Source organism: Pseudopodoces humilis, chromosome 17, assembly GCF_049639895.1.
Source record: "Pseudopodoces humilis isolate 2021_Gansu_Grassland_sample_001 chromosome 17, ASM4963989v1, whole genome shotgun sequence".
In the NCBI taxonomy this organism is placed as follows: domain Eukaryota; kingdom Metazoa; phylum Chordata; class Aves; order Passeriformes; family Paridae; genus Pseudopodoces; species Pseudopodoces humilis.
The window spans coordinates 14582427-14595112 of record NC_142216.1 but is presented as its reverse complement, the minus strand read 5'-3'; the positions used below and the strand labels follow the sequence as shown (position 1 = coordinate 14595112).

The 12686-nt window shown below is 37.0% G+C and overlaps 1 protein-coding gene across 1 annotated transcript in view; it reads right to left on the bottom strand.

Moving 5' to 3' along the window:
* DOCK2 (dedicator of cytokinesis 2) overlaps positions 1 to 12686 on the bottom strand; it is a 154952-nt gene that overhangs the window by 99124 nt on the left and 43142 nt on the right. The window contains exon 26 of the mRNA XM_005523460.3: positions 1276 to 1424. Within this exon, the coding sequence (XP_005523517.1) occupies positions 1276 to 1424 (149 nt within the window). The remainder of the gene's footprint in view (positions 1 to 1275; positions 1425 to 12686) is intronic.

Below are 12686 nucleotides of genomic sequence, written 5' to 3'. Positions count from 1 at the left end.
TTCTGCTGTTCTGCATAATGTTCTCACTCACACAAAGATGAGCTACAAACCCATATTTTCAGTAGGCTTTAATGAGCTTTTAACATGTCAGCAACTGCTGCTATGGACAGCAACTGTTAAATTCAAAAATAAACTTCATTTATTCAGTACACATACAGAGAAAGTATTACTCATCTTGCTTTACAGTTGTGTTGTACCTTTTAAAGGATACAGTCACAAAACTGGTTACTTTGCATTAGAGCCTTATGAGATGATAACTTCAGTTTTTGCCCTATCACGTTTTCACCATTTTTCTCAAGAATTACATTTCAAACTCAGAATTTCCAATATTTCTTTTGTATCCCCTTGGATCAACCCCTCCTGAACTGCTTAAGTCTAAACCAATGAGGCAAATAGCTCCTAATACACATGGAAAGATTGCCCTGTGAAAACTGAAAAGCCTCAGCAGTATCAAAGATTTTTATAAAATCAAGATATATACTGTAATGGTTTCATTTACTAGGAAATGATCCAAGGAGCCACAGTGAAAAATCCCTAAAATGACAACTTGTCTTAATCCAAAGTCTGCAAAGCTTGAACATGTGTATCAGAAGATTACAGCTGAGGAAAAATCAGCACATATTTACAGATTAAGGAAATTACAGTTTCTTCATGTAATTAATTATGATGTTTTCTCAGAATAAATTCCTCAAATAATTGAGAAGCTTCATTGAATAACCTACTGCTCATTAAAAAGCGAGGGACTAAAAAATCAATTCAACATTCTCTCAAATGAGGAAAAAAAAGAACCACTCAGATGAAAATTTCAGTGTTCCAAAATTTCAGAAATCTGATAAATAAACTACAGTCTCCAAGTGAAATACAGTAAAGAGTAATCTGTTTTACCCAGATACTGCTGAAAGCAGAAACCATATTCTACAATATTTGTACAGTGAAAAGTATTTTTTTCAGACACTGCAGGGGTTTTTATGAGTTTGTTCTGTATAATTAAAATAATTACAGAATAACCAATGGGAAGTTGTGGTTGGAAGGGACCTTTCAAGGTCATGTAGTCCATGAAATCTCCATCATCAACTGGATTAGGTTACTCAGAAGTCACTATTCATCTTTAATACCTCAGCTGCCCTTTGGTTTATGAAAAATAGGAGAAAAGTTCAATTTGCCACTGACTTGCACTAAATATTTGAAAGAGATTAATCATCATCAATAATTTATTTCCTAATCAGCTCAGGCTTTCTACAGACTTGGGCTCTCTACATCATCATCAATACTCACAGGTTCTTGACAGCTCAGCACCTCCAGGATGCTGTTAAGTAATTCAACACAGTACTTCCTCTCCTGGAGCTGGAGCTGCTGATCTTCCTTCTGTTCCAGTAATTCCCTCAGCTCTTTTGTAATCACAGGAAGCAGAATGTCCCTGCATTCTGAAAGAAAGCAAATTATCTTAACAAGAAATAGAAATTAAATACTATGTGCAAAGAAACCCTCCCCCAAAGAGTGAAACACTTTACGCTTTAACAGCCACAATCACAACGTGGAATTGTTGATTTTCCGATTGTGCCTTGGGAATATTCCAAACTTGTGTGGTATTTTCACAAGTCAACAATATTTTCATATATCAATACCAAAAGTTCCTGATAAAAATAATTTTCTTCAGTTAAATTCTGAAGCCTGTTCAGTTTATATCAAGTACTTGGGGACAAATTACTTATATGTTGAAATTAATTGTGTTTAAGCAATGACAGGATTTTAATGTGAGAAAATTACTGTATTTATTAACTTTTTTCTGAAAATAAGACTCATACAGCAGAACAGAACTATGTAATAATTTTTGAAACATATTTTCTAAAAGCACATAAAAGAATGTAATAAAAAGACTCTAATGAAGGCCTATTGAGCCTATGATAGGGAGAGCTGTGCATATATTCATCCTTATTTAAATTTAAGGAAGTTGACATAAACATGAAGTTGCATTCCAATCTCACACGTACATTTTTTAAGAGAGAGGTGCTTATAGGAAATGTCAGGAGTACAAAAACCACAAATTTGAAATAACTTGAATGAGAGAAATATCTACTCAGTGATAAAAAAAAATATACTTTTTAAAAAAGAATGATTTAGAGCACCTGGACACACAGTGCACTCTCTGATAAACAAGTGCAGGGTGAGACATGGTGAAACTTTATCTAATGTGATTTAAAACAAGCCAGGGGCTCAGAATCCCCCCAGAATAAGGGAGTTACTACAGGAAGACAGGAGGGTGAGAGAAAGAAAGACAGAAAGCAAGCAAGCAAGCAAGAAAGCAAGAAAGCAAGAAAGAAAGACAAGAGAGACAGAAAGGAGAGGAGAGAAAGGGAGAAAGGGAGAAAGAGAGAGAGAGAGAAAGAAAGAAAAAAAGAGAAAAAAGAGAGAAAAAAGAGAAAAAGGAGGAAAAAAAGAGAGAAAAAAGAGAGAAAAAAGAGAGAAAAAAGAGAGAAAAAAAGAGAGAAAAAAAGAGAGAAAGAGATAGCAAGTAGATTATAACTGTCTGAATTTTGCAGCTGAAGCAACAGAAACAGTCAACACAGATTATTCTTATTTGAAGTAACAGCTCCAATCTACTCGAAGCCAAGAGCTTTTAATCATGTCTGAAGAGCAGCATAATTTCTTGCCTCAGAAAGTATCCCTATTCTTGTTAACCATTTTCAGAATACTTATTCCAAGCTACAAGACAAATGTAACCCAGTAACTAAATTACAAACTCACCAGTAAAACAGCAGTTAAAGAACACATATCAACACAAGGCCTGCTTGAAGAGCAGTGTAAAAATGAATTTCACACAGCCTACAGTCCCTTTATGTGCCCAATTCTGCACAGCCACGCTGCCTGCAGCTGCTGCAGGCCACAGCCACCCCTCTGCAGCAGAAACCAAAGGGCTGAGTTCACAAAACACAGTGGAGCCCAGCAGCAGGGGATGCCCACACTCCTAGAGCACCTCTGTGTGCATTTGTGCTCATGGACACGCAACATCTGTTCTCCAGAAGTCAGGACTGGCAGTTTCGTGGCCACCAGCTGCAGACAGCAAATGTTATAAATTTCCTGAAACTGAGATGTAATTCAATACCTAGCAAACACTTTCGTGATTTGCTCATATGAACCACTTCTGACTAACTGTAAATGCAAGAAATGCAGTGCTATTAGCTTAAGCCAAAACTAAACCGAAGAAACATCATTAGCAACAAAAAATGTTACATGCAATACCTGAAAAACTTGCTGACATGTGATAGGACCTTTTAAATAAAGGGTTTATATATTCAGTCAACAAATAAGTGCAAGTTATAAAAGAGATTATTAGCTCACTACTTTTGAGAAAGTTAGTAAAAAACTGAAGTTCTGTTTTCACTATTGTCTGTGGAAACTGTCCTTCAACAATCTAAGGTTGTCCAGTGGGGAAACAGTTCCTAGTATGATCAGTTCAGAATTTATTCATCAAGATTCTGACCACTCCAAAAATATTTAAGCTACATTTTGGATATTGCACTTATTGCTAACTGAGTTCCATTGAATGGTGCTTAGCAGAAGGACCATAAGTGTAAGAGTCTTACTGAAAGAGGGCACAGATTTAACACATTTTAAAGTGGATCAGATGGAATAAAAAAAAGAATGGGCACTAGGCAAGCAAGCAGTTCTGGCTGGATGTAAGGAAAAACCTCTTCCTCACGTGGACAGACAAGCAGTAGAACTAACGGGTTGCACAGTCTCTGTCCTGGAACAACCTGGTCTGACCTCAGAGCTTTCCTCAAGCTGAGCTGGAGGTAGGACTGGATGCATTCCCAGATTCCTTCCAAGTATTCCTCAACTATTCTACGATCCTTGATTGCCAAAACTGCTAATCAGTGCTAGTGTGGCAGTAGCTTGGTGCACTGCAAATGACCAGTTTATAAAGCTCAGGAGCTGGACAGAGAAGACAAGAATAGCAAGTAAGTGCCACAACACAGCAAGGAATTTACAGGACATCCTGAATCTCTGGAAAATGAGACTGTCAGAGAGTTAGGAACAAAGTTACATTTGTGCCTGTATACATAAAGAATGACATTTTTGGGGCTTGTCATTTTTTCATCCATGGACTCAAACATCAAGGTGTCCTATGTCAGAAGAGATGATACCAAACTCATTACTCTAAAGACAGATAGGATAAACACATTTTAACTCCTAGCATTCACACACCATCTATAGTCAGGCATAAAAACCATTTCACATATATTTAACCTGCAGAGAAATACACATAAATTAAAATTTCTCTTTTCTGGTCTCCACTCTTCTCCATCCCTGTGCTCCTTTCCAGATTCTCTGACTGTGTGCAGGATATGCTGAAGGAATGATTCAGCACCAGCTAAACCACATTTCTCTATGGCATTTTGGATCCCATACACCAAGCAAACTCTTGGCAGTAAAACTCACCTGCATCCCTCTCCCTGCCTGTCTGCAGTTACAGCAGAGTTCTACCCATGCCAACACTGTGCCACAAGTTCTCTGCTCTCAGCCTGCTCTGTGTAAATTACACTTTGAATAAAAATTCATACTTTAACAATCTGCAACAGGCACAGTAACAGCTACAACTAATACAACATGAAGATGAACATATTCAGACAAACACATTCAACCTTTAACTAATCTGCAACGAGATGTAGAAATCCACATTCCAAATCAACAGCATGTGAGAAATTCAGCTGGAGACTCTTTCCCCATAACTATCATTCTTAAAAATAATGCCTTGAAAACACTTCCAATTTAAAAAGCATCAGTAGGGAGTGCTATTCTAACAGGCTGCTCGTAACAGCAAAGTTCAAAGTCACATCACATTAAGTGACATCTCAGCTCCTTTTCAGCTCTCACAAAGATGGAAGGTTCTTTGCACATTCCAGCTTCACATCTGCCAGGATAAACATACTTTTTGCTCTCACTCCTTCAAAATAATATCCAGCTCAATTTTAAGCTATTAGATGTCCCTTTGAACTGTCTGACAGTCAGCAGATACAAAAATTCCTTAGGGGTAGCTTTCAAAGTCACTGGGAGCAACTGAATTATAAAAACCTATACCTAATGAGCTTTATTTCAAAAGCAAAGTAAGAGACTAAACTGAGCAAAGTCACTGATCAAGAGGAATCCTGTCTTCTAGATAAAGTACATTTTTAATTTATCCTCATATAGAAAATAAAACCCTAGGATTCAAGGTAGGTGTTATGGATATATTAATCACCAAATTACATCTGACTTCACATACCAGTGATACCCATTTGATCGATAATCAGGAGGCATAGATAAGATCATAACAACAAGTTGCACCAGACAACTTAAAGAGGAGTGGAAGCAAACTATATTAAATTTAAAACTCCTCCCTAGCAGCCTTCAGAGGTCACTTAAAACTTCCTACCAGAATGCAAAATGCCTGCTGCTGTCTATAACTCATTTCAAAACCACATAGAGCCATTCCACACTCTTTAAACATGGAGAAATGGGGCTTCTTGCATAGACCAAATTATCTTATTGTACTGAGAGAACAGCTGAGGCAGAAGGTACAGTTAGTTTCCTCCAGTTTTCAGAGCTAATAACTCTGCAAGCTTCAGTAATCCCAGCTGTACTTGGCAATATAAATTAAGATAGTATCCATATTTGATACACAGAGAATATCTTGAAAGAACTTAACATATGCAGCTGATCAATTATTTACACGGCATTTTCAGATGTGGACAATTCTGAAGTGTCAAGCTACATGGAAATTCAAAAGTTTTTTAACTATTCTTAGCTACATTATTTCCTTTTTAAAAAAAAAAATCAAACCTGCCATCTATACTAATATGAAAAAAATCAATAGATTTTAGTAAGAAATTATTTTTTTTTGTGTGTTAATTAGTTTGGTTAATATTAATGCCCTATGTCTATGTTTTTTGACTGGCTGCTAGATGAACTCAGCTTGTTGATTTTACAGGAGAATTACTTAATTTTGTAATTCATTTCTAGGACGTTATTCATAAATACAAGGAAAGGAAAAGCTAATTAGATTTTAGAAGACCTCTACCAGTTAAAATCATCCCATATGAGGATGAACTTCCAAGATATTCTGAAAATACAACCAAAGCAAATGAAAAAGACTAGTATTTGTAGCAAGGAGGTTCTGATCTCAGCCTGAGCCTGCAGGTGGACTAAAGTAAACCTAAAATCGTAGTTGTATCTTTGAAAACCCAGCTAAAACTATTTCCCTAGAACATTACATAAAATATGAAATCCTTGTGCTATCCTGGGACAAAGTCAAGCTTATTGAAGCAGTATATGTTTGTGGTGTAATATTAAGGCATTGTTGCACAAGATGGGCACTGCTCAGGCCACAGCTTGAGGGCTCTGCCCAGCCCTGGCAAGGGCAAGGGAGGCACTGGGGGAATGGAGAGAGGCCAGAGAAGGGAGCAGAGCTGGGGAAGGGTCTGGAGCTCAGTCTGATGGGGAGTGGCTGAGCGAGCTCAGGGCTCAGCCAGGAGGAAAGGAGGTTCCATCTCCAGCTCCCTGAGAGGAGAGTGCAGAGAGGATGTTCCTCTCTCAAGTAGCACGAGATAAGCAGAAACTGTCTCAGGGGTTGTCCAGCCCTGGAACAGGCTGCCCAGGCCACTGATGGAGTCACCACCCCTGGGGAGATTTAAAAGATGTGTGGATGTGGGGACACAGTTTAGTGGCACACTTGGCAGGGTTAGGTTTACAGTTGGGACTCATTCTTAAGGGTCTTTTCCAACCTAAACAAATCTCTAAGTTTGTGATGAAGCAATTCACATTCTCACACCTCCTTCCATGCCCCAAGAAAGCTCAAGATAGACAAGGGAGAGACATGGAGGGGGCAGATGCCTATTTAAATACTAGCTGCTTTCTTTTCTGCTTGATAAATAATGTAAGAACGCTGCCAACAACACCCATTCTTCTTAAATGTTCAAAAGCATGAAAAAGCCCAACTGTTCTGTTTTTATTCTAGCTGCCCCAAACTTTATTTGAATATATAAAACATCAACATAGAGTTTGAGCATCTTGCATTTTCTTCATCAAGATCTGTCAAAAGATTTAGTATTATGCATATTCACCAATCCCAAATTCCAACACACTTCTTGGAGAGGCTCCCTGGCAGCACCTTCCTGAATAAGGGCAGGTAGATTCATTGTCATCCAAGATTAAGCAGTTAAATGTTTTCTATTTTGGGTTTGGTTGGGATTTTTAGCCCTTCTATTCACCTTATTCCCCTTGGAGGATACCTAATGACTTCTGAGGTACCAGGTAAATGAAATTCAAACTCTTAAGTCATTAATGCAATCATGTCATTAGAAAAGACATTTGGGTCTCCTTCAGCAAAAATCACAGACAGGTTTCATTCCTGACTGCCTCATATGTGCAGCCAAAATGGTAATAAAGATTTAACACCACTTTTGTCTCCCTTAGGAAACACTACTCTTGATTCCCTGGCATGCCTGCAGTCATATCCATCTGTTAGGATGGCTTCATGCCCACTTAAAAACTGGCATGCCAATTTAATAAGGACATAGGTGTCATCTGAATACAGATTTAGAACAAAGCCTTAAAAATAAGGCCAGTGAACAACATTCTTTCAATGAGGTGAGACTTCTGATGGCCAGTGCTCAATTAAAGCATTGTGCTTCTTCACAAAGGACATCTGTTCACAACTGCAGCAATCTTCCTATTAAAAGTCTTCACTCTTGGTTATTTGCAATTTAACTCTTTGCAGGAAGCCCCGAAGTAATGACTTTAAAATGGCATATTTTTTATTGATTGTTAAATCTAAATTAAAAGTTCACAGCTTAGATAAGAGCCACAGGAAGGAAGGCACCATAGGTCACCTACAGATTCTGACAGCACTGCAAGATGCAAAATTCCTTTGTCTCCTGGACTCTAATAGGAACATGAAGGAAGGAGAAGCACAGGGATTCTGTGAGGCCAGCACACAACAGCTGCTGGCAGTTCAGTGTCAGCAGGTGAGGCAGGACATGGAACAGATACAGCACAACAGCCCCAGCACACCTCTGACCCCAGGAGTCTCCAGCTCCCAGGTGTGTGTTCAAGTGTCTCCCCTCTGAGGGCTGAGTAATGCCAGGCATTCCAGGGCTGCCACAACTTCCAGCACATCCCTGCTCCAGCCAAACAGCGCTTCCAGCCCTCGGTGCCTTTTGCAGCCTGCAGTCATTGCAGTCTGCCAGGCTGCAACACAGCCTTGTCAGCAAATCCTCTCTGGCAGATTTAGATCTTTAAGGTCCCTTCCAACCCAGGCCATCCTATGATTCTGTGAATTTTGATGAATTCCAATTCTCATGTTTCCTCATTTCATTTTACTGACACCCAGTATGTGTCTTTATCAACTGCTTTAATGTGTTTTTGATCTCTCTTTTCTATTTGAAGTAGTTGTAAACCATGTTTTACACATACATTTAGAAGTTCTTTGTTAAAACTAGTTCACTTAACTTGATTTCCCTCCACATAACAAGATATTTTGATAGTGTAATTATAGAAATGCCATAATGGGTCAAGTCTAACAAAAAGTTACCAGTTGCAATATCAAGCATATCTCCTACTTGCCCATAAACACAAGTAATGGCTTTAATCTGCATATGTTCACCACAAATGTATGCAGATAAATATTTACAGATAAGTTTATGCCATACTCATCCATATCAAAGCATTGCAGCAATAGAACTGGCATAAGATGAATATTTGAAATATGTGACTTGAATGACGCTTTAGAGGTAATGTACCCCTGAAAAAAACCCAAATAAAAAAGCTAAATACAAAATCCAAGACTGAATCTACGGGATAGACTGGATCATACAGAATATAATAAGTTGATAATAATATAATTTCAATACAGAATCTTTTTTAAGGAATATTTGAACAGTGACTAATATAAATTTTTTCCCAGCAGCTAAAAACAGCAGAGGCACATGCATTAACAAGCTCTAAGTTCAAGTATTTTTAAAATGTTGAGAAGTTATATTAAACACAGGGAAAGAAAAAAAAATCAAGAAAACCCCTACAAAACCCAAAAAATTTAGGCTTAGGAACTCTTGTCAGTAGGAAGGAGATTGCAAGATTATAACAGCAAAAATCAATATCTAGAACTCAATCCTGACTATAATAATTAAACTGAAAGATGCTTATTCAGAAATTACTCCTCCTCCTTTTTTTTTTTTAAAAAAACTTTTTCTTGATAATTCTAAAAAAAATACACTATATTAAGACAAACTAGCAACAATATTCAATTTGTGCAGTATTTCACAGGTAAAACTCAGTAATGCACACGAGTATTGGGAAATCAGTGTGATTATGGGTGTGTGCAAGTACTTCTCTTGTTTAAACAGTAATTGAATAGAATAGAAAGAGTTCTTCAGTGAGGAAAAAAAAAAATTGCTACAGTCTCAGCATTTCTTCTGGCATCTGGCAAATTAACCCCTGGTGCTAACATATGCCTCTTACTGCTGTTCTTCCAAAATCAGCAAGTGGTTTGCATATGCTGAACATGCAGCAGCCGTGTCTGGAGCCACAGTGAGCACAGAGCTGCATTTCCAGCCAAGACACAAACTCCATTCCCACCCTGCCAGTGACCATCTGTGTGCCCTACTTAGAGCTCCTGCTCTTTCGGGTGATCTCTGAGTTCTGCTGCAGCACAAACCCCTCACTGGACCACGAGGGAATCCCGTGTCCAAAGCACCACTATCAAAACATATGCATTTCATCACTTTATATTCATTGCACACCAATAAAAAACAGTTCTCTCAAGGCCACTCATTTACGAGTTCAGCATTAATGTCAGTAAATATTCCAGGCCCAGCTTAGAATAAGCATCTAGCTCCAAATACTATAAACTCAGCAACATTAACTACAATAATAACTCCACGTGATTTATGTACAGCTTTTTCTTAATTTGTCATTTTCTTAGAAACAGAAAGAGGGTGGGGGAAATTTTGGCAATAAGTTTCCTAAAATTAAACCAATTAAAAAGTAACTCCTGAAAAGTAGTTTTACATAGAAATTAAGCAATTCTAACAACATTTTTCAAAACAGGGAGAGAATAATCATTTACATCCTACTAAACAGAGCGACAGATATGACCGGAGACAGTTTCTTACATCATAAAAGAGACTCTAAAATCCCATTAGAGGTGTTTATATGAGACAAGGCAACCATTTCTTTCATTTTGATATTTTAAAATAATAAAATATCAAGCAATCTAAAAGCAAAGTGTCAAAGATTAAGCAGATTTGTTTTCCTCTGACCAAAAAGGACTTAATATTTTCTAAAGACAAAACTGCATAAAAGTCTGCTCACACATCCTGTTAGAACATTCCTAAATGCTATGGTGAGGGTGCACAAGCAGTGGAAAGCATCCATCATCCTCCACTCATCCCTCAAATACCTGCAGCCCCATAACCTCCCCAAGCTGGGTTACAGTTACAGAGTGGGAACAAGAAATCAATGCCTCTACAAAAAAATTACAATGTAATTTAAAGGCTTCAAAAGACACTTTAGTGCTGCAAGGTGTTTGAAGATCAATTACAGCAGAGGTGCATGGGACCATTTCCTATCTGATGAAAGCACTCCATGAGTCTTCAGTGGAAATTTGTAATGCTTGGGAATACCTAGCAATAAATTCAGTTTACCCTCAAGATTTCCAGCCTTCAGGTTCATGTGTAACTTATTTAATAAAGGCAAATTTCACCGGCTTTCAAATGATTTTTTTTTAAACACTCTCCCATGTTTTCACAATTCTGCTTCTTTAGAAAATGCTGTGAATATCAATGGGTCAAAGAGTAGAAATGCCAGTATATCCAATCCAATTGAATAATAAATATAATACCTCTGGGAATGGATGCAAATTAATTGAAGAACTGCAATGAACTACCTGGAAAGAGACTAAAGTCTGGAGGAAAAATGGATAATCTGAAATACGTGCAAATTAATAGACTTTGCTGTAATTAGCAGTGTAGTTAAATATATTCCATATTCATGGCAGAAAAAATACTACCTGTCCTAGATAAATGTGAACTTTAGTTAATGATACTGTTGGCAATCTTACCTTAATTATCATGCTGTATCCTATTCTGAGATAGCCTACATGTGCTTTCATTCTTGTAAATGACCTTCCAGCTCATTGAGTGCAGTAATGAATCAGGCGGCGTCTACACCCTACACACACTTGGTTCTCTACCCAATTAATTTTAAAATCAATTGTATTTAATGTAGAGCAAAAAACCACCTTTAGAATTTTCTATTTTAAGCCACGGTAATGTAAATGAAAAAGGATTTATTTGCTATTATTTACCCTGCACAGCATTGCAACAGCACAGTACAGAAATGTTTTTGTACCACTATAATATTATATAATATATTGAATAATACTGTAATAATATTACATTATTTATTATATAATAATATAAATAGTTAATTGTGTATTGGTCTTTTCACATTTTTCAGCACCTGCATTTAAACATGATGTGGACATTTCCCCCTATGGTAATTTCAACATTAAGGTTGAAAACAAAACATAAATGCAAATAATAAAAAAATGTAATTTAGATGAAAAAAACACCCTGTAATTATTAAAAGGATGATTTTCTGCCATTAGTAATGCAGGGGCAGTTGTGTGAAAAGGGAAGGTATAAAGATCATTACCAAACAGAGGAACTCCAATATTAAATACCCTAAAAGATACTTGGGTAACACCACTGGCATTGTTAGCTGGACACCATTGGCATTGTCAGGAGCATTGTTAGCTGGCCATTCTGTGTTACAGGAATAACAACTTCATGGAATGGTCTCAGGAAATGGAAAAGATATTTGCAAGAGTCTGTTTAGCCCTGACTAGGTTGCACCAAGGATGGTGTAAAAGTATGTCTGCCACTCCAGTAAGAAAAAATAAAATAAAAAAGCAAAGTTGTCCATTTCAGGCATTTAGAATTCTAAAATAATGACAATTGTAAATCCTACAGTACCAGCAAGGAGCTGTTTTATTCTGTCACTTCATCAAACTACTGACACACAAAATGTTTAAATGAATATTTTCTAGTTAGCAAAAATATTCTCTTGTTAGTACTAACATAAATCATGATATTGTTAAAACAAACAGGGTATATTTTAGTTTCATTTTAGTTTCATTTAAAAATGATGGCAACTTGATTTCTCTGTCTTGGCCAAGTACTTCTTCAGAGGCTTCTCTTGTTTTAAACTGATAAGTGAAAAAAAAAATTAATCCATTTCCCCAGATTCCTCTAAAAAGAACACAGCTAAGTATTATAATTATATACTAAGTATTACTATATTAAGTATCACAGTAAAAACATTTTAAGATAGATGTTACACATGTAATCCCCACAAGCACATAAACAAGCAGTTAATTTTTACATATTATGTAGTGGATACACTTTAACTGCCAATTACTAGGGTAAGTTTGGATCACAATACCCAGAAATACAGGATATAGGTGAAACAACAGGGCTGGCAAATTAATCAAGTGTGATATTCTGCCTTCATGCTCTCAGCTGCCTGGTTCTGCTGTCAGGTGTCTGATGTTACCAAAAAATAGAGCTTTTGGGCAATACATTTTTTTCACCTACAAATTTAAGACTAAATGATTCCACCTGTCGGGGAAAAATTAAAATGTATTAATT